At 63.2% G+C, this 19831-nt stretch overlaps 2 protein-coding genes across 5 annotated transcripts in view; both read left to right on the forward strand.

The window, feature by feature from the left end:
• The first annotated feature begins 73 nt into the window (after positions 1-73).
• CYTH1 (cytohesin 1) lies at positions 74-16216 on the forward strand. Of its 4 annotated transcripts, XM_082294053.1 has the most exons (14): positions 5857-6210; positions 6720-6930; positions 8712-8794; positions 9538-9602; positions 10283-10349; positions 10522-10640; positions 10950-11030; positions 11126-11238; positions 11309-11457; positions 11570-11682; positions 14076-14154; positions 14253-14324; positions 14656-14810; positions 15021-16216. In XM_082294053.1, the coding sequence occupies exons 5-14, from the start codon at positions 10290-10292 to the stop codon at positions 15097-15099; spliced, it is 1020 nt and encodes a 339-aa protein (XP_082150179.1). In that variant the 5' UTR covers positions 5857-6210; positions 6720-6930; positions 8712-8794; positions 9538-9602; positions 10283-10289; the 3' UTR covers positions 15100-16216. The 4 variants fall into 4 exon arrangements, with proteins under 4 accessions (XP_082150176.1, XP_082150179.1, XP_082150177.1 ...); XM_082294050.1 differs by lacking the exons at positions 5857-6210; positions 6720-6930 and adding an exon at positions 74-149 and having other exon boundaries at positions 11570-11681; positions 14078-14154; XM_082294051.1 differs by lacking the exon at positions 6720-6930.
• A 1137-nt stretch (positions 16217-17353) lies between these two features.
• DNAH17 (dynein axonemal heavy chain 17) overlaps positions 17354-19831 on the forward strand; it is a gene marked incomplete at its 5' end in the record, with an annotated part of 32521 nt that continues 30043 nt past the window's right edge. Inside the window, 6 exons of the mRNA XM_082294210.1 lie at positions 17354-17698; positions 18396-18583; positions 18843-19035; positions 19126-19225; positions 19303-19388; positions 19527-19652. Of these exons, the coding sequence (XP_082150336.1) occupies positions 17354-17698; positions 18396-18583; positions 18843-19035; positions 19126-19225; positions 19303-19388; positions 19527-19652 (1038 nt within the window). The remainder of the gene's footprint in view (positions 17699-18395; positions 18584-18842; positions 19036-19125; positions 19226-19302; positions 19389-19526; positions 19653-19831) is intronic.

Here is a 19831-nt window from a genome sequence, read left to right on the forward strand (position 1 = left end):
GCGCACCGGCGCGGGGGGCGGGGCCGGCGCGGCTCCGCCCCTCCCGTGTCACGTGGTGCCGGCCGTGGCGGCTGCGGCGCGCTCGTCACGCGGGCGGGGCTGGAGCGGCGGCGGCGGCGGGATGGAGGAGGAGGAGGGCGGCGGCTGCGGTCAGTGCGGGCCGGGGGTGGGCGGGGGGCTCTGGGACACCCACCTGGCCCGGGACGAGGCGCCGGGGTAGTCCGTGGTCCACGGTGGGCGGGGGCGATTCTCCCGGGCGGGCGCGTTCGGGCCGGGCCGCTCCCAGGTGCGGAACCGGGGGCGGTGGCTCCCGGACGGGCGGGGACTTGGTGGCGGCGGGACCTGCGCCCGCAAGTGACAGAGCGGCCGCGGCCTTCGCGGCATCGTGCGTGCGGCGGCGGAGGAAGCGCCGGAGGAACTGGCCCCTGGTGCCTGCCGGCAGCGCGGGGAGCGGGCGAGCTGCGGGGCTGCCCTCCCCGGAGCCCCGGCACTGCCGTGCGAGCTCCGTGACTCGCTGCCCGCACACCTTCCACTCGCACTTTGCGCAGGTGCTCCCACGGCACTGCCGAGTCCCGGCCCCGCAGAGCTCAGGACAGGTTCGCCTCGATGGCGCCTGCTGAATGTCACAACCCCCCGGGTTCGGGAGCCCCCGGCCTATGCCCTTGACCCGCTCCCAGGGCGGGCCATGGTGGCTCAGGGGTTGCAAGATCTCCCCTCTCATGCCCGTGCATTTTCATTTTCCTCCCGCTTCCCTCCGTCCTCCGCGCCCGCAGAGCGTTCCCTCCCGGTGCTGAAGACCGGGACTGTGCAGGGAGACCCTGCCTATGCCTGCTCTGTCCTAGGCAGGTGGTTTTGCCTTGAGCGGGGTCTTTGCTGAGGGGAGACTGGAATCTGGGTGAGATCTGAGGCTACGGCCCCAGTGCTGGAGCCGTGCTGGTGACCATTCTTCCTGGGAGCAGCTGGTGCCAGCGAAGTGCCACTGCCGGCAGTGCTGGTTCACGGGTCGGTTTCCTGCCCAGCTGTGCGACGCAGCCGATGAGGAGCTGCTGTTCCACCCCAGAAATGACTGTGCTTGGCTGCGAGGACTTCAGTGTGTAAGATAAGGAAGGTGCCAGCGGCTGCGGCCTGGCTCGGGTGTTGTCAGATACAACCCATTAGCAGGAGAGCGCTGTGAGCAGCCTCTCGTTGCTTCCCAGAATCACCTGGAAGGCATCCCGGGTCATCTGTCAGCATCAGAAATGACCCGCTCATCCCACCGTGGGGGATGCAGGGAGTGGCACAGCCACCTCCAACCCCCGCCACTGTTCCTGTGCTGGGGGCAGTACAACCCACAGCTGCCCTGAAGCCCCTACGCTGAGTTGGTTTAGCAAAGGACATTCTGCCGAGGCTGTAGCATGGTGGGAGCCGACGGGGATTCTCTTTCTGGTGGGATTGTGCTGACGCCAGTGTCTGCCCCACGGCTCATGGCCTCTCTTCAGCCGTCTGCCTCAGCAGAGACCAAATCCCGGGGCGAGCAGCTGGCAGCACAGATGTGTGCTCCCCCTGCTCCTGCCAGGGTGTGGGGCTGCACTCCCACCCCCTTCCCAGTATCTCACCCTGGGGACAGTGGCAAGACTGAACCCATCCCAGACCGGAACTGACCGAGAGCAGTGGTGTGGGTCAAGCACCTCTGGATCGTGGGGAGGAGGTATCTTGGCAGGGAACTGTCCTGGCTGCTCCTGCCGTGCCAAGCTGTAGCACCGGTGAGAGGATGTGGGGAGCACAGTCCTGTCCTGGCACCATGTCCTGAGCTGGGCCCTGTCACGGCTCAGGCTTGGCCCCAGGGAGAGGGGGAGTGGGCAGTGCTGGTAATCCCGCAGCACCCAGGGGATTACCACTGACTCTGGCCTGGGGATTAAGGGATTTCTCTAAGCAGGGTTGATGCAGCCTGTAGCAAAGCAGCTTGTGCCTGGGGGGGCCTCGCTGTCTGGGGCAGGATGGGTGTGTGATGGCAGGGTGGGCTGAGCAAGGTGTGGGGGATCCCCAGAGGAGGGTGGGCTGAGAGGAGGGTGGGCTGCCAGGTCGCAGCAGGCTGGCTCACCCGGGTAGTCCCTGCCCTCCTTGCCACCAGCCTGCAAAGTCCTATTTTGCCAGTGGGTGCTGACAGCTCTTTGGCACAGCCCTTTGTCACAGGGTTGTGACATTCAGCTTAGCTGTTTCGGAGGCATCCTGGTACCATGGCATGCCCCTCTGTGCCAGGGAACACTGCTGGGGGAGCTGCTGCTGATGCCCCAGCCCCTTTCCTTGCACAGTGCGGGGTGAGCCTGGGCAAGTTGCTGGGCCCAGCTTGGGGAGCAACTCTTCCACAGAGCTCAGGGGTGGATGCCTGGGTCAAAGGCAGAGAGATAGTGCGAGGGGTAGCACCAGGCTTGGAGAGCAGAACCAGGGGCTCAGGCAGAGGCAGTTGTCCAGTTCCTCTCCTGAGGTTTTGGGGCAGAGAACAATGAGCCCTGCTGCTGACACTTGCAATCGTGTCAGGGCTGTGGCTATGGTTTGTAAACGCCCCACCTCACCCGGACAGGGTGCAAGGACAGAGCCAGGCATCCGGGTCACTCTGTGTGGGAGATGCCACCTGGCCCTGCCTCATCCCAGTCAGAGCACCCCCGTGCCTGTGTCACACCGGGGGTTCTCCAGATGCCAGTCCAGGCCCAGACCAGTACAGCACATGCCCAACTCAGCCTCCCCTGTGCCCCCAGCTCCCTTCGCTGCCCTTTTGCCTCCCGGTGATGTAGCAACCACTGCTCTGGTCCCCCAGGAAAAGGGAAGTGGTGTTGAAAGCAGAAGGTCAGTCACAGCAGTGAGTGCCTGGCTGCCCTCGCAGCCCCATCAGCTGCCCTTCTCCACTGTCTCTCCTCCTCTCTGCAGTCACACTGCTCCCAGGATCAGGGACTGCTCCTGCCTGCCAGGGTGCCCTTCCCCACTGCCCACCCCATCTGGGCTTCTGCCTGCCCCGCTCAAGTTACTCCTGGCTCAGCGATCCCAGGGGTTGGGTGAGCAGAGCTGTCGAGCTGCTCCTGCCCTGACAGGCCCTGGGGTTTGTTACTCATGGCCATGCCCTGTGCTCAAGATCACTCCTGCTTTGAGGAAAGGAGCTGTCAGTCCGGTTTGGGTTTGCTTGGCGCCTGTGGGGTTGGAGGGTGGGAGGGTTGCGCATTTCCCCAGCTCCACAGCTGTCCCCCAGCCTGGGATCCCAGGACAAGACCCCTCGGTTCCTGCTGCAGGAGCCCCCCACACACCAGGGCCACAGCAGAGAGGGCAGTTCCTCTGGGGCATGACCAGGGCTTGCTGTCTGCTCGTGCTGGCTGGCTGAGCCTGTCAGGCTGTGTCAGGGTTGGGACCCGGGCCCTGCGCCCCAGGAGCGGGGGCCGTGGTGGCACCCCCACGCTCGCACCGCCGCGCTTCTCCGGGTGCACCTTCCCGCATGCAGCGCTCGTTGCTACGCGACCGCCAGCTCCTGATGCTTAATGCTCTAATACGGAGGGATAAAACCACTCTAAAAATACCCCGCTGCCGGCCCCCCGCGGGGGCAAGGGGACTGCCGGGGGGCAAGCAGCCTGGGCAGGGGGGCTGCTGGGGAGTTCCTAAACTCCTCGTCCTCTGAGTGGCTTTGAGCTGCCCGCTGGGGCTCCGGCAGTGGCACGGACTGGTGTGCCGGTGCGGCGAGGATTGGCTGGGGCTGGCGCGTGGGCTCCTGCGGCTGGAGCTCCCCTACCAGAGCCAGCTCCAGCCAGAACCGGGAGTGCTTCGGCTCCCCTGCTTGCACCCTGCCCCACAGTACTGAGGAGCTGCCCCAGGTACTGGGTACCTGCTTAGTACTGGGGAGCCCACTGCTCAGCCACGTGCACCTGCCTGGCCTCTGTCTGCTCCTGCCTGACCTCTGCCTGTCCCTGCCTTGCCCTCCTGGAGCTGGTGGCATCCTGCGTGGGACCCCCGCAGCATGGGGACAGTCAGTGAGCTCTGCGCCTCCAGTTTCCAGGCATTCCTCTGCCCCTCGGTGGCTGCCAAGGCAGGTAGGCACTGCGTGCCCCCCTCCCCTCTGTGCCGCGGGGTTCCCATCCCCCAGTAGACATGGCGGTGCCCATGACTCCGGCTCCATATGGCTCCTGCTGACAGCAGCACAAAGTGTCCTCGCTGTCTCACCGCCTCCTTCCTCTGCCGGCCTTTCCAGGCTCAGGCCTCTACAAGCACTGAGCCCCTGCAGGATGGACGGGCACCGGGCCCCTTGCCTGGCATTGCCCTGTGCTGGAGCTGGTGCGGCGCTGGGACGGGGTTGTTCAGGAGTCAGTGGTGGCGGCTGGGAGGTTGCAGGCAGTGCAGCATGGCCATGGCATGTCCTGCCCTCCCCCAGAGGATGTGTGAGCGCTCGGTCACAACAAGTGCCTGTGGCTACAGAGGGGAGGGCGGCACTCTCCAAAGGGAATTTTGTGTGGGAAAGCCCAGCTCCTGCTGCGTTGTGGGTGTGTTGAAGGTCAGCCCCCTGTGTGAGCTGCTGCTGTCTGCTGGTTCCTGCCCAGCAGGTCGGCTGCACAGTGGGGCAGGGGGTTGCCGGACCTCCTCAGCCAACCCTGTGGCCGAGCAGCTGGGGCTCTGCTCCTCTCAAGGCCTGGCACCGTAAGTAGTGCTGAGAGCAGGTGAGATGCCTGCCTGGCTGCATTCCTTGCACCTGCACAGTGCCTGTGGACATGGTTGAGCCAGTGCTCACCCAGCCATGCCAGAGGCTGGGGGTTTGTGTGTGGGAATGGTGGAGCCTCCAGCCACTAGGAGCGAGGCAGTGGCTGTAGAGGGAGTTCCCTGATGGGCTCTGGGTCAGGGAAGCGGGGCTGATGGCGTGATGGGGAGGGCTGCACAAAAGCAGGAGAGTGTTCTGGGCACGGGGTTCAACAGCCTAGGAGGGCCTGTCCTGGAGCTGCCTGTCCCGAAACCCTCCTCCTGATGCACCTCAGCTGTCGGTGGGGAAGGATGGGGCTGACGCAACCCAGGGTGCGTACACGGCCATGGTGAAAACAGGATGTGGTATGAGGAGACAGGCAGGATGTTTCTGGGGGCCCCATGGGACCCCACCAAGGGCTACAGTGGGTAGCGGCACTCGCAAGCAGCATGCAGAGACCCTGGGCTCATCCCCATGGTCTGCCTGACCCCAGGGCTGTTGCCCCTCTGGTGTGGTACAGCGTGGGCCAGCAGCAGGGCTGGCAGCTGCTGCTGCAGCTCAGGGGACCGAAGGACACCCCGAGGCTTCTGATGCCCACTCTCCCCTTACTCCCTAGCTGTCATTCTGGGTGCCGTGTCTCCATCTCGTGCTGCTGAGCAGGATTTAGCTGAGTCAAAGCAGCCGAGGCTGACACAGCCTCTTCAGGCGACTGATGGGGACAGGGACATGTTGGGGTCGTTCCTGCTGCAGGCACGGCCCCGCAGTGCCCGGACCCTCCACACGGGGGTCCTGCACGGAGCAATGGGGTCCCTACAGACACCCCGTAATAAGGGGGTGAGACAGTGGGGAGCAACATCCCGTGGGGACTGGCATGGCTCCTAGCCCTTCTCCTGATCCCAGTTCTTGTCCCAGCCAGCTGTGGGAGATGCCATGGAGGGGAGCAGGCACCAGTGGTCCCCACAGCCAGCACAGGCCCTGGACCTGCAGTGGGGAGGTCTGGCAGAGATGGGGGGAGCTGCAGGGCTGGGGGTCTGCTGGCGTGTGGGGGCCCAGCTGCTGGAGGGGAAGGGTGGGGACCCCGGCACTGCGCAGTGAGCTCAAGATGTACCCGGTCGAGTGTCCTGGCAGGCCCCGAGGAAGGAAGGGCTGGGCCAGCCCAGGGCCTGCCTGGCTGGGACCCCAGCACATCGCGTCCACCGGCCCTGAGCCAAGGAGGGGGAGCAGGGCCCTGGCGCCCCATTTCCCACCCAGCCGGGAGCACAGGCGTTAAGGTGCTGGCGGCTCTGGCTCATGGCGGCAGAAACAGGGTGTTGCTGGTCCTGGCTCTCGGCGAGGCCGCGGTGACGCCCAAGAGGCCCCGGAACTCGTTGGTACCGCGGCCCTGAGTCACCGCGGAAGCACCGGGGCTGCAGGTGTCCGCACCCGGCAGGGCAGCGCTGCTGCAGAGCCCCTGGCAGCTCGGGCACGGTCAGCGGGGCCGGGGGAAGACCCTGGCAGGATGGTGCTCAGGGCAGAGGGCAACGGTGAGCCGGGCCGGGGCGCGGGGGGCCGGGGAGGGGGGCCGGTGGCTCCGTGTCTGCCCCGTTTCCCTGCCGCCAGCCCTGCTGCGGGCCCCGGACAGCGGTAGGACAGGGGACGGGGCAAGCAGGGCCCTGCGCCGCGGGGCTTTGCCTGGGGCGAGGTGCAGAGGGGGCATGTACCGCGATTGCTTCCGAGGCCCCAGTGAGCCCAGAGCCCGAGACAGACGGACGAATCCTGCTGGCGGCCCTTGCTGCCCGTGGGCAGGTTCCTGCAGGAGCCGTGGGAACCCCCAGCTTCCTGTGCAGGGGGGAGGCGCTGGGATCAACCATGCTGGGATCCCCCAGTGTGGTGGGTCGCTGTGTGACTTCTGTGCCAGGCTGTAGCCAGGGGAAGTGTCTGTTCCAGCCTCCCGCCCCCGGCACTGCTCTGCCTGCGGCCAGGCTCACTGGGGCTCTACAGGGCAGTTGCTGTGCAGAGCCAGCGAAGGGTTAATGCCGCCTTCCTTCCCCAGAAAAGCTCCTGCGTCTGGGGTTTCTCTTCCTCTGGCTGCTGCTGACATGGCTGGGCTGCTTGTCACGAGTGCTCAGCCTCCACCGGGGAGGGACCTTCCGGGGCTCTGGAACAGCCCCGCCGCCGTCCCTGCTGCCCTGCAGCGTCTCGTCCTGCACCACACCTATTCCGGGGCCACCGGGACCCCCGCTGGAACCCCTACCCACTCCCAGGTGGGCAGGAAGAGGCAGAGCTGAGGCCAGCTCCAGCCCTAGCACGAATTTGACTTTCCCTGCGGCCAGGTGGGGGGATCTGGCAGCTGGACAAGAGGGTCCTGCAGCTAGGCAGGAGGGTCCTTTGGCGCATGCAGCAGCCCAGGGATTTGGGGGTTTCTGTGTCTTATGGGGGTGTGACGCAGCTCATCCCTCCTGCAGCAAGCATGGGCTTGCTGGGAGCCTTGGGGCCTGGCAGTGTGGGGCTGGTGCCAGTGGGAATGGTGCTGGGGCATGCGGAAGGGGCTGGGATGCATCAGCACAGCTCTGGTACTGTAAGTAACTTTTAACCTGGTGCCACGAGCCGACTTGTCTGGTTCAGGCTTCCTGACATGGGAGACTGAAAGTATTGGGAAGTGTTGGCGTCGTGTCTGAGGGACAGTGTCGCAAGCCGAGGCGCCTCAGCCTTGGCAACAAGGAGTTGTGAAGGAGGAAGCTTGTCAGACCCCAGAGCAGAGCCGGGAAGTGCTGAGCTCAGAGATTCAGGGTGCGGGGTCGCTGTCACCCAGGGAGCTCCCACTAAGGCAGCAGCAGTGTGGGGAGAATCGATGCACAGCTGAGGACGGTGCTGGTCCAAAGGCACGTGCTGTCTGGGCAGTGGCATGGGGCAGTGACTGCGCTGGGAACACTCTGGTGAGTCTGGGCTGGTGGCAGCGGTGGCTGGGAGCCTGTGTGTACATGGTGGCACATGGGACCTCAGTGGGTCAAAGGGTAATGCTTGGGGCAGGGGAGGATGGTGACAGCCCTACAGACAACCTGTTCCCAGCACCCCAGGGCGGGAGGTGGGGGTGACACAAGAGCTGGGCTGGCAGATCCTGCTGCCACCTCCCTTGGGGACAGCGCTCTAGAGGGATGGTGCTTTGGTGTCCTTGCGGGCGACCTTGGTACAACACACAGAACCCACTGGCAGAGGTGGGAGACATGGGCATAGTAGGGAGGGCTCAGAGCACTCTTGAAAGGGGCAGGTGACCTTGGGGACTGGAGGGAACAGGAATGGGATACCTTGTCACCGTGAAGCAAGGAGGTCACGTGCCAAGGAGCACTAGGAATGTTCCTGGAGCAAGGGGACCATGTGGCGGCCCTGGGCTCGAGCCTCAGAGATGGTGTTGGAGAGGGGGTGTCTGGCTCCCCAGGGTGACAGCAAGGTGTAGATGTCACGGTGTGCAGGTGAGATCTGTCTGGAGGATGCACCAGCTCCAGGCTCTGCCCCAGAATAGTGAATCTGCTGTAGAGGGAGCTGCAAGGATGGCCAGGAACTGGTTTATGTTTGGGGCTGACCTGGTGCAGCAGAACAACCTGCAAGGCTGCAGGTCGATGTGGAGCCTGTGCTGCAAGGCACAGCAGAGCTGCCCAGCCATGGCACGGACCAGAATGGGCACCCACAGAAGCCCAGTTGGGGTAGAGCAGAGTGAAATGGCACCTGGGGGGGCAGCAGGGCCAGGGCTGGCAGAAGCAGTGCTGGAAGTGATCCGGGGCCGTGTTGGTTCTCACTCTGCAGCTGCCGTAGTTTGAATGAGCAGATGCCCTGGCCCTCAAATTCCTTTCATGCCATTGGTGCCACTTGGCCTCTGTGTGGGGCTTGCAATGCTGCTCGCCAGCCCAGCTCCTCCTGTTACCTGGCGCCTCCACGTTCTGCCTCCACCCAGCCCACATCTGCTGGCTGGGAGCTGGCTCATCGCCAGGAGCCTGGTGGGCCTGATTCCCAGGACCACACATGCTGACCTGATCGTGTCTCTGCTCAGTGCCCAGTGACCTGACGCCAGAGGAGTGCCAGGAGCTGGAGAACATCCGCCGCCGAAAGCAGGAGCTGCTGGCTGACATACAGGTGTGATGCCAAGGGGCCCACACAATCCCCCTGTCCCAGAGACAGCAGTCTGGGTGGCAGGGGACAGTGTCCCTGCCCACGTCACTGGCAGGGTCCCTGGAGCCCCATCCAGAATCCCTTGTGTTGCTGCCCCACAGCTCTGCCTCCGAGGGGCTCTGGGGACAGGGAGAGGGTCCCAGCTGGGACGTGATCCCAAGTGTCAGCCAGCCATCCTTGCCCTGCCAAAGCAGCCATGTCTTTTCCTGTGCCCTGCAGAGCTCCAGGCTGTGCAGTTGTGCCATTCCCTGGGGCACCAGTGTCTGTGCCAGCCCTTGGCTGGCACGGGCAGTGACCATGTCTCTGGGCCAGGCCACTGCCCTGGCAAGTGCCTGTGAGGTCAGGGCTCATCTGGGACACTGTCAGTCGTGTCCCTGATTAAGGCAGCAGAGGCTAATTACTGCCATATGCTGGCCATGATCTGAAGGGATTAGGGGTAATTTTGTTAACCTCCGAATCTCTTCCTTCCTGCATGCTGGGAACATGGCAATGCTGCAGGGATTAGCCGCGGGGAGCAGCCAGCCCCACCACCAGTGCCCTCCGAGTGGGTTCAGCCCCTGGGCAGCGCTTGGGGGTGGGGGGAAGAAGGGAGGGAGGGAAGGAGGGGCTGCAGGGCCTCTTGGGGGAATGGGGTTGTCTCCAGGGCTGGGGGCTGGAGGGTTTGTGGGGGAGGCACCTCCTTGTCTCAGTGCCCCCTCTCCCCACAGCGCCTGAAGGATGAGATAGCAGAAGTGACGAATGAGATTGAGAACCTGGGCTCCACGGAGGAGAGGTGAGTCCCCAGCACCATGGAGCCCCCTCGGGCTCACCTACGCTGTGCAGGAGCCAAGGGCAGCTGAGCCCTGGCCCACAAGTACTGGTGTGAGCAGCTTTCCCAGGCTCTCTGAGCTCCTGGGAGCGGGATCCCAGGCTGATCTGCTGCTCCCAGGTCTATTTTTCCAAGCCCCAGCCCCTCTGTCTGGCTGCGGCCACTGGCTGGATTTGTTATTCTGAGCTGGAGCCGTCAGTGCCAGCCAGGATTAGGGGAGTCCCAGCAGCCGGTGGGAGCGGGCTCCCAGCACCATTCCCAGTTACCCACTGGGGCATGAAGACTGTCCCCTTCTGCCAGCCCCACCGCTCTCCCCAGAGCCCTGCCACAGCCAGCCTGCACAAGCCTCTCCGTGTCTGGGTGACCTGACAGATGCTGTGCCTGCACCCCCTCTGCTCAGGGTGACCCCAAGGACGCGGTACGGCAGCCCCGCTCTGTTCTGGGGCCTGGCAGGCCGAGGGCAGCCCCAGGCCATGGTGTGGGGCAGACATGGAGCAGTGTGTTGGCTTTGCCCTGCATGGGTCCAGCATGGGGGCCTGGCTCTCCTCGGTCCAGGCTGACCCTCCCCACAGTGCACTGCCCCAGGGGCTGGACAGAGGCAGTGGGGCCCTGCTGGATGCTCAGAGCTGCTTCATGCCTTGCAGGAAAAACATGCAGAGGAACAAGCAGGTGGCCATGGGCAGGAAGAAGTTCAACATGGATCCCAAGAAGGTAGTGTGGGATGGGGAGCAGGGCTGGTTACCAGCCTCTGGGGGTGTGCAGGGCTCTGCCACCTCCCAGTCCAGGTTCCCGGGGCTGGGACAGAGCCAGCAGCCAGGGCAGGGGCTGGCAGGCTGGGGGGGGCAGACACAGACCTCGAAACACCTCTCTTGCACCACTCCAGGGAATCCAGTTCCTGATTGAGAACGACCTGCTGAAGAATACATGCGAGGACATCGCTCAGTTCCTGTACAAGGGAGAGGGCCTCAACAAGACAGCCATTGGCGACTACCTGGGCGAGAGGTGCTCTGGGCTCAGGTTTCCTGGGGGTGTTCTGGGCTCCTGTCCTGCCACCTGAGAGATCTGACGCTGCAGTGCTGAGCTCACAGGGCAGCTGCGTGGGGGTACCTGGGGTGCCGGGGGGATTCAGTTCACGGCTGGCACTTGCAAGTGGCTGATTTGTGCAGACCAGACCAGGGCTCAAGCAGGGGGTAGCTGCAGCTTTCCCCCATGAATGAGTAGAGTCTGGAGCAGGGCAGGGACAGTGGAGCCACTCAGCAGTCACAGGATTGCTGATCATGCATCCCTCGTGCTCTGGCTTTGTTCCCACAGGGATGAGTTCAACATCCAAGTCCTGCATGCCTTCGTGGAGCTGCATGAATTCACTGACCTCAACCTTGTGCAGGCCCTGCGGTGAGTAAGGGCTGGGAGCTGAGCGTGGTCCATTGGGGGTGGCGGGGGACCATGGAGCCCCCAAATCAGTGCCACAACTCGCTCTCTCTCCCCAGGCAGTTCCTGTGGAGCTTCCGGCTGCCGGGGGAGGCGCAGAAGATTGACCGGATGATGGAGGCCTTTGCCCAGCGGTACTGCCAGTGCAACCCTGGTGTCTTCCAGTCCACAGGTGAGCACCCATCCCAGATGGTCTCCCTGGCATCCTGCCCCACAGTTGACTTTCCCTTCTGCCCCTGCAGACACCTGCTACGTGCTGTCCTTTGCCATCATCATGCTGAACACGAGCCTGCACAATCCCAACGTGAAGGACAAGCCCACGGCAGAGCGATTCATCGCCATGAACCGCGGCATCAATGATGGGGGGGACCTGCCTGAGGAGCTGCTCCAGGTGAGGGCCAGGGTGTGGAAGGGCCAGGGCCAGGGCTGCAAAGCTGGCCCAGAGCAGGGCCCACCGCAGGGCTCCAGGGCAGAGCACAGCTGATTCCGTATCACTGTACTAGAATCTGTACGAGAGCATCAAGAATGAGCCCTTCAAAATCCCTGAGGATGATGGCAACGACCTCACCCACACCTTCTTCAACCCCGACCGGGAGGGCTGGCTCCTGAAGCTCGGTGAGTGCCAGCAGCAAGGGAGGGCAGGCTGTCCCCAGGGCACGATGCCCCTGGGCTTCCCACACCTCTCCTGCTGGCCTGGCTCTTCAGAGCTTGACGAGGCTGCAGAGAGGCACAGCCTTCACAGGAAAGGCATGTGTTACATCCAGCCCTCCATCTTCCCTTGGCTGGGCAGCGGGAGCAGACTCAGAGCTGATGAGGCCCTGCAGAGCGGCTGGGTGGGTGTTCTGGGGGATTCTGCCTCTAGGTTGGGCAAGCCCCTGGGGTGCAGAGCTGGTACCAGGGTCTGGTGTCAGAGCACAGAGACCTCGAGGCCCTTCAGGTCGCTGAGTCACAGCAGGGTGTGTCGGAGCAGGCCCCGGGAGTGAGCGGCGAGCTGCCCCAGGCTGCGTGTGTCCCCCTCCATACCACGGACAGCCCCTGCCTCACCTTCTCACAGCATTATCACCTCCGCATCCCGGCTCCACATGCAGGCAGCATGCATGGCATCCCTGCTGCACCACCCGGCTCCACAGCCGGAGCCCTCCGCGCCCTGGCTCCTGTGGCTTCTCTTCTTGGCACCTCTGGGGAATCCTCTGCCTGGGTTTAGCGAGGGGGGATGGGTGTTGGCAGGATCAGGTCCAGTGGGGCGTTTCCCCGGGGTTCTGGCTGGGGTCAGAACTCCTGGTACATGGCCATCCCCTTGGGAGGAGAGAGCAAGAGCTGCCTGCTCCCTTCCCTGGGCTGGGGGAACGCAGGACAGCCCCAGGCTCTCCTGTCCCTGACTGGAGGGGCCCTGTGCACCCAAGTTCAGGTTGGCACCACGAGTGGGGTGGCAGAGAGGCAGCAAAGTGGCCATGGACCCCATGGGGGGCAGGGAAGGACCCTGCCGGTCAGCCATGGGGTGGAGGGAACCAGGCCCTGTGCCCAGCAGCCAAGGAGCCCCATCCCACAGAGCCACAGTGAGCCAGGGCAGTCAAGCCCCCACGGCCCTGCCGCTGGCCCAACCCCTCACAGCTTCCCTGCTGCAGCCCGGCCCCACTGACCTGCAGGGCAAGGGGGGGCTTTGGGGTTCCTCTTTTTATTTTTTTCCCTTTTTTTTTTTTTTTTAATTTTCTTTTCTCCCTCATTTATATGTTTCCATGATTTTGGCTCTTCCTTTCCTTGCCCCCAACTCCAGGAGGTACGTACCCCTCTTCCCTGCTCTGTTCACACTGCTGGGGCTTCGTTCCTTTGCGTTTTTAATTGCTGGTGATGAGTCTCATTGCTGCTGCTGCTGCTGCTAACCCCACACCGCCCAGGGACCTCGCCTGCTGCAGGACAGCCCCTCTCCACCTCCAGGCAGGGACGTGGGGTGCCGGCCCTGCCGATGTCGCACGCTCCCCAAGGCCTGCGGCCCCCTCTGCCACCCCGGTGGAGGATGGGGCCACAGTGGCACCTTGCCACCTGCCCAGCTGTGCATCGCCATGTCCGCAGACAGCTCAGCCTGGTCAATGGGTCTTCGCCTCCAGTGCCACAAGGGATGGGGACAGGCTTGGGGTCTCCTTGAGAGGGGCCCCAGCCTGTGCACAGGTGGTTAGGGTGTGCCAAGTGCATGGAACTGGATGGGAGCAGGCAGGATCTGTCTGCGTGGTAGCCTGTGCTGTACTAGGGCTCACAGCAGTCCCCAGGAGTGCACCAGCACTGCTCCAATGCCTGCACCCCAAGGTGTCTGGGAGCAGTGGTGCTGGCCCTCAGAACTGCTGTGGGGCAGGGACAGGGGTGGGCTGCCAGCTGGCCCAGAGGAGCAGGGGCCACAGGGCCTTCCTGGCAGGGGAAGGAGAGGAGCTGGACCCCCAGTGTACACCGTGGCTCCTTGTATCCATGCTGGATCCAGCCTGCAAGGGTGGGTGCTCGTCCCTCATTCAGCACCGCTGCAATGGCTGCGGTGGAGGGGAGCTGGGCCCGGGGGTGAGCGGGGCGTGTGCCCAGGGACCAGCTTCTCCCACTGTGGTGGCAGCTGTGGAGCTCGGCCATGGCCTTGGGTCCTGCCTTGCCTGGGCTCCAGGACGAGGGGGACCATGGTCAGTGTGGACAGAAAGTCTCTGTGTCGTCCCAGGGAAGTGCCTGGCCGCAGTTTCCTCTAGCTGTGCTGAATCTGTGTTTGGGTGGGAACGGCCACAGCACTCCCAGCCTGGCACTCCCGCCCTCGCCTCCATCCTCATCCGTCTGCTTCCTGCTCTGGCTCTGGCTCGGTGCAGTGTGTGCTGCCTGCTGCTGCTGCCCGCCGCTGCCTGGCTCTGCTTGGCTCTGTGTGTCTGCCCGGGCCCTGTGCTGCTGCTGGAGCCTGTGTGTCCATGCGGCTCCCGCGCTGCCGAGCTGCCGTGTGCCCGGCTGTGCTCTGCAGGGCTGTGCCCGACTGTCCCTCTCTGCTCCAGGAGGCAGGGTGAAGACGTGGAAGCGGCGCTGGTTCATCCTGACCGACAACTGCCTTTACTACTTCGAGTACACAACGGTGAGTGGGCTCCGTGCAGGGTGAGCTGAGCTGGGGCAGGGAGGGGGCTGGACGGGGGGTGTCCACCCCACTGCTAAACCTCTGCTTGGCCGCACCAGGATAAGGAGCCCCGTGGTATCATCCCCCTGGAGAACCTGAGCATCCGTGAGGTGGAGGACTCGAAGAAGCCCGTGAGTGCTGTGGCAGTGTCCTCTGGGGTTTGGGGGCAGCTTTGGCTTGGGCAGAAGAAGCTGGGAGGTGTTTCAGGACCCTGAAATGTCCTGAGGAGAGACAGGGGCCCCAGAGTGGTCACTGCCTTCACCATCACAGTGGCTGGGTGCAGATCTGGGGCTGGTCACCGCAGGGGCACATGGGGGCCAGGGGGTGACCATCACAATGGGTCTGTCCCTCGCTGCCATGCCGGGGTGGCTGTGCCAGGGGTGCGTAGCTCTGTCTTTTCCCTCCCAGTCTGGGGTCCCCTTTGGAAGTGGGGGCTGTCTCTGAGTGGTCTCTCCTTCCCAGAACTGCTTTGAGCTCTACATCCCTGACAACAAGGACCAGGTGATCAAGGCCTGCAAGACGGAGGCAGATGGGCGTGTGGTGGAGGGGAACCACACCGTGTATCGCATCTCTGCCCCCACGCCTGAGGAGAAGGAGGAGTGGATCAAGTGCATCAAGTGAGTGCATGGAGGAGCATGAGGGGGCAGGGGCACAGCAGGGACCTACTTGCTGCCCTCGAAGGGGACAGTGCTTCCCAGGGCATCCTGCGAGGATGGGGGAAGAAAACTTTCCCAGGGATATAAAGGGACCTGCCCAAGGCCAGGCCTGGCAGGTCACACCCATCACTGCAGCAGTTTGGCCTGACCCAGCCCTTGTTCCCCTGCCAGGGCAGCCATCAGCCGGGACCCCTTCTACGAGATGCTGGCTGCCAGGAAGAAGAAGGTCTCCTCCACCAAGAGGCACTAGCAGCCAGACTGGCCCTGCAAGGCCAGCGTGCCCCTGTAGCGGACCAAGTGTCCCCCCCATCATGGGGGCCTGTGGGGCAGGGGCCACGCTGCAGGCTGGCCCTCGAGGCCCAGGGCCCAGCTTCAGCTTCGCCATTTCTTTACTGTGGGGGGAGGGAAGGGGCACGGGCATCTCAGTGTTTCTGGCCCCCCATCACTGCCGCATTGCTGGACAGCATCTTCACAGGCTCAAGCTGGAACACAGCACCCCTGTGCGCCCCTGGGAGCCCTGGCCTCAGCACTACGGGCACCCTCCCTGCCTCTGACCCCCAGGAAGCCTGCGGCCACATGGCACTGGGTCCCCCCAGCACCCATGTTCAGACGCTCTTGGGATGTCCTGTCAGGAGGGGGAGCAGCTCTTGGTGAGCAGCTGGCGGTTTTGGGGTGCCACAGGTGCTGGGGTGCAGAGTGCCAGCCCCAGGGATGCCCTGCAGAGATACGGCTCCCAGCCCTCGTTGTAGCGGGCCTGGGTCTGTCCCACGCTGCTGCCTTGGACCCTCCCAGCCGCCCCCTGCACTGGAATGGTCCCCACAGACAGAGGAGGGACGAAGGGTAGGGACTGTCACTGCTGTGTTGAGCAGTGGTGCCACACAGGGCAGAGATGTGCCCTCACCCAGCCGTGGGGGTTGTGGCTTGGATGTGGGGGCACTGGGTGGCATTGCCCCAGCACATCCTTGTGTCACAGCCCTCGTGCCAGGGTAGCATGGTGCCAGGGTGGGGCACGCCCAGAGCTGGAGCCTGCCCTTGGCATGGCTGCTGGTGGGGATCTGGCTGGGTGGGGGCTGTGGCCCCCACCTCTCTGCCTCACAATCGCCTGTGTCTTGTCCTGTCCCCATTGCCACGCACGGTCTGGAGGCGTCTGGATCAGTATTAGTCTATTTATCAGAGGTGTAAATACTCCTGTATAGTTTTCTCCTTGTAGATTATTTTGTATGTGGGTGGTTCAGTGCAGAGGCCTCACAGGAGTGGGGCGGGGGGGCAGGATTTTTTATTCTAACCTTTTTTTTTTTTTTTTTTAATTTGCCATCGCCTTGTAAACTAGTGCTGAAGATCAGCAGCAAATAAACACTTCCACCGCGCTTCGCGTGGCCTCCTGTGATCTGTGCAGCTTGGGGCGGGCACGAGTCCCCTGCCACCATCAGCCCCTGCCCTGTGCCCAGCCTTGGACTGGGCTCATGCTCCTCCCAGTCCGAGGTCTCAGTGTGCTGGGGGTGTTTGTGAGCCTTGTGCCTTTGCCAGCTGTCCCTGACCATCAGGACAGTGCCTGGGGTACCTCACTGCAGAACACAGGGTGGCTGTTCCAGGCTGGGACAACTCTTGGTCCTGCATCCTGCTGAGGGCACCAAGCTTGGCTGGGCAGGGGTGTGGTTGCCCACCACAGTGGCATTCACTGCAGCGTGGAGGACCTGGGACGATGGGGGTGGTGGGATACCCTTGGGTACCTTGTTCTGCAGCGGGGCTGAGGGATTCATACCCAGCTGGTAGCAGGTGTGAATGGGATCAAAGCCAAGTTGGGGCTGAGGGCAAGCTGGGAGTGCTAAGCCTGTGCCAGCTGTGTTGCTGCCTTCAGGGCTGGAGGGGGGGTTGTCCAGTCATGCACACTCGTGCCCAGCCAAGCTTGGTGCCCTCAGCAGGATGCAGGACCAAGAGTGCCTTTGGCACTGCAGCCTGAGTCTGGCCAGGGTGGGCAAACAGCCCTTGCTGAGGGGTGGGGACACTGGGGCATGTGGAGGGGGAAGGGCAGCCCTGCAGTTGGGCTGGTGCCGGGGCCCGTTGGGCTGGTGCAGGGTCGGTTGGGGCACAGACCGTCGGTTCAACTGCTGAGACTGTCAGCGGGGGTGCAGACAGTGGCTGGAGGCTGTTGGAGGGTTGAGGGGTGCAGCAGGGAAGCAGTAGAGCCAGGTAAGATTGGGGTGAGCCAGGGCAGTGATGGGGCCAGTCAGGGATGGAGCAGGTCAGAGGGTGATAGGGCCACGTGGTGATGGACCAGGCAGTGATGGGGTAGGCTTGGGGCCACTGGGGCCAGGCAGGGATGGGACTGGCAGCCTCCCCTAAGACTGCGTGTGCAGAGGGAAGGCTGAGGGCAGTGGAGGGGTGAGATGGCCAGTGTCAGGAGGTCAGGGTGTGGGGTCTGCACAGCCCCTGGCTGAGCAGGGTTTTGCCCACTGGACCACCCCAGGTGCTGGGGAGCTGCAGCCGAGCCCGGTGCTGGCACGATGTCAGCCACACAAGACGAGCGGTTAGGCGTCCTCGAGAGCTTGGCCACAGTGCTGCTGCGTGTCCGGCCAGACAAGTGGGACAAGTTTATGGGCAGCGAGGAGACTTCAGTCATGCTGGACAAGTTCTTCAAGCAGCCGGAAATGCTGGAGCTGGTGCTGGGGCTGAGCCCTGCTGGGCAGCCCCTGCCCACTACCTGCTTCCCACCCACCCTAAAGGGCAAGGGAATGTACTTTGTGAAGAAGAAGGGGGAGAACATCACCGGGGAGAACTGTCGGAGCAGTCTGCTGGTGGGAGACATTGCCCCCTCACCCGTGGAGCAGCTCATCACTGTGGTGCTGGAGGTGGGTTGCCCATGCAGGCACAGGCTGAGCAGGGTGAGCTGGGCTCCCTGGGTACACTGCTGCACTGGGACCCCCGCTGTGGGCTGCTCTAGCCAAACTGCCAGGTGGGCTCCAAAATAAACTAAAATTCATAGAAGAAACTTGCCCCAGGCACTCACCCTGACCTTGTGGCGGCTCCCATTCTTTGTTGAACGAGCCCCACAAGGACAAGAGCTGGGTCAAGGTCACCAGCCCAGTTTTCTCCTGGCCCCAACTGGATCACTTCCTCTCTGCAATTTTAGAAACTCATAATAATGCCCACTTACCTCTACCCTGCAGCTGGGAAATGTCTAAGTGGATTTCTCTCAAACTTCCCATAAATATTCCTGCTGCCAGTCCAGAGCAACCGAAAGCTGCATCAGCTCCAGGAGCACCCACTATTCCCCCTCAGTGCTCAGGGCTTCAGCCCCTGACTCCGCTAGATGCACTCACTCTGCCACTTCCAGCATTTCCCAGCCCACAAGGACTGGAAGCCCAGAGCAAGGGGCCTTTTGGTCACACTGATGAGAGAAACATCAGCAAAGCCCATCCGTGGCCAACAGAGCTGTGACTGCGCTGAGACTGTGCTTCAGCGGGCAGCAAGAGGGAACACTGGGGTGCCCACTGCCCTGTGTACGGGAGCTCATCACCAAGTGCCTGACCTAGCCCTGTCTCCCAGGTTGTGTCCCCTCTGCTCCTGAGCCAGAATGAGGGCTGGCCCAGGATGGTGGTGGAGGATGTCATGCGGCACACTCACCAGCTGCAGAACAAGATGTTCATGATGAGTGGGAAGATACAGGGAAAGCCGCTGCTCCCACTGCCCGAGCACCTGGTCAGCTGGGATGACTCAGGCGCCGTCCTGGACTGGTGGGTGCTGCTGGCACCACTTGGTGCCACAAAAGCCTGGCAGGGGCCCAGGACAGCATAAATCACTCGGGGAGGGAGGGGAGCTGGGACCCTGGCTCGGTCCCTGCACAGCCCTGGGCACAGCCATCCCCTGCAGCAGAGGATGTTTGAGGGGCTCATGCCAGGCATCTGCACTGGCAGAGATGGCCACAAGCAAGCATGAGGGGCTTCTCTAGGGCTGTTTGGGGTTCCCATGGGGCATAACCCACCTGCCTTTCAGCCTGGTGGGGCCCATAGACGGCTCAGTGCTGCACTCCATTGAGACCGTCGTCATCGAGTGGTTCCAGCAGGTTGAAGAGATCTTTAGCCAGAACTCAGCGCAGCCACTGCTGGAGGGGCTGCACCCCCTGCCCAGGGTCGAGTTTGAATTCTGGCAGAACAGGATGACCAACTTGGAGTGCATCAATAACCAGGTACTCTTTCACCCAAGGTGGCCACATGTCCTCATGCTGAGCCCCCCATGCTGAGCCGCCCCTGCTGATCTGACGCCTCTTCCCTGCCAGCTGTTCTCACCCCAAGTGACAGTGCTGGTCAAGACGCTGGAGAAGGCTGACAGCTGCTACTGGCCGTCGTTGCAGAACATGTTCAGGGCCGTCAGTGGTGGTGAGGTCCCACGACATGGTGGTGGCTGCCTCCAACAAGGCATCCTCATCCCAACACAGAGTTTCTCCATATCCTAGGTCTGGAGGAAGCCAATGATGTCAGCATCCACCTGCAACCGCTGCAGACACTGCTGGAGGAGATGGAGCAAGCGGATTACTCCCAGGTAAGTGATATGTGGCAAAATAACCAGGCACAGCCTGGTGGCCCCATCTGGGCAACAGCAGAGCCCCAGAGGCTTCAGGGGGAACACATTCCCCTCGCTCTGCCACGGCCGTGCACTGATGAGGCTCTGCTCCCACAGCTGCGCTCCTTCGTGCCCAAGGTGCTGTGCACCGTCTGCCTGCTCCGGGCTCACTGCGTGCACTACCACTCACCTGCCCACATAGCCCGTGTCCTGCAGGAGATCTGCAACCTCTTCATCAGCCAGGTACAGCCCAAGGGCCAGCACTGACCCAGCCCTGTCCCCTCCAGTTGTCTCTCTGGGGCAGATGTGGAGAGTCCAGTTACGGTGACGCAGAGACACCCCAGACAAGGGAACAGCAGAGCCCCCCATAGGGCTGGGGAGAGTCTGGGGCAGGCACGGGCTGCAGGCGACCACCAGCAAGT

This window comes from Coloeus monedula (assembly GCF_965178545.1).
Source record: "Coloeus monedula genome assembly, chromosome: 19".
NCBI classification, from domain to species: Eukaryota; Metazoa; Chordata; class Aves; order Passeriformes; family Corvidae; genus Coloeus; species Coloeus monedula.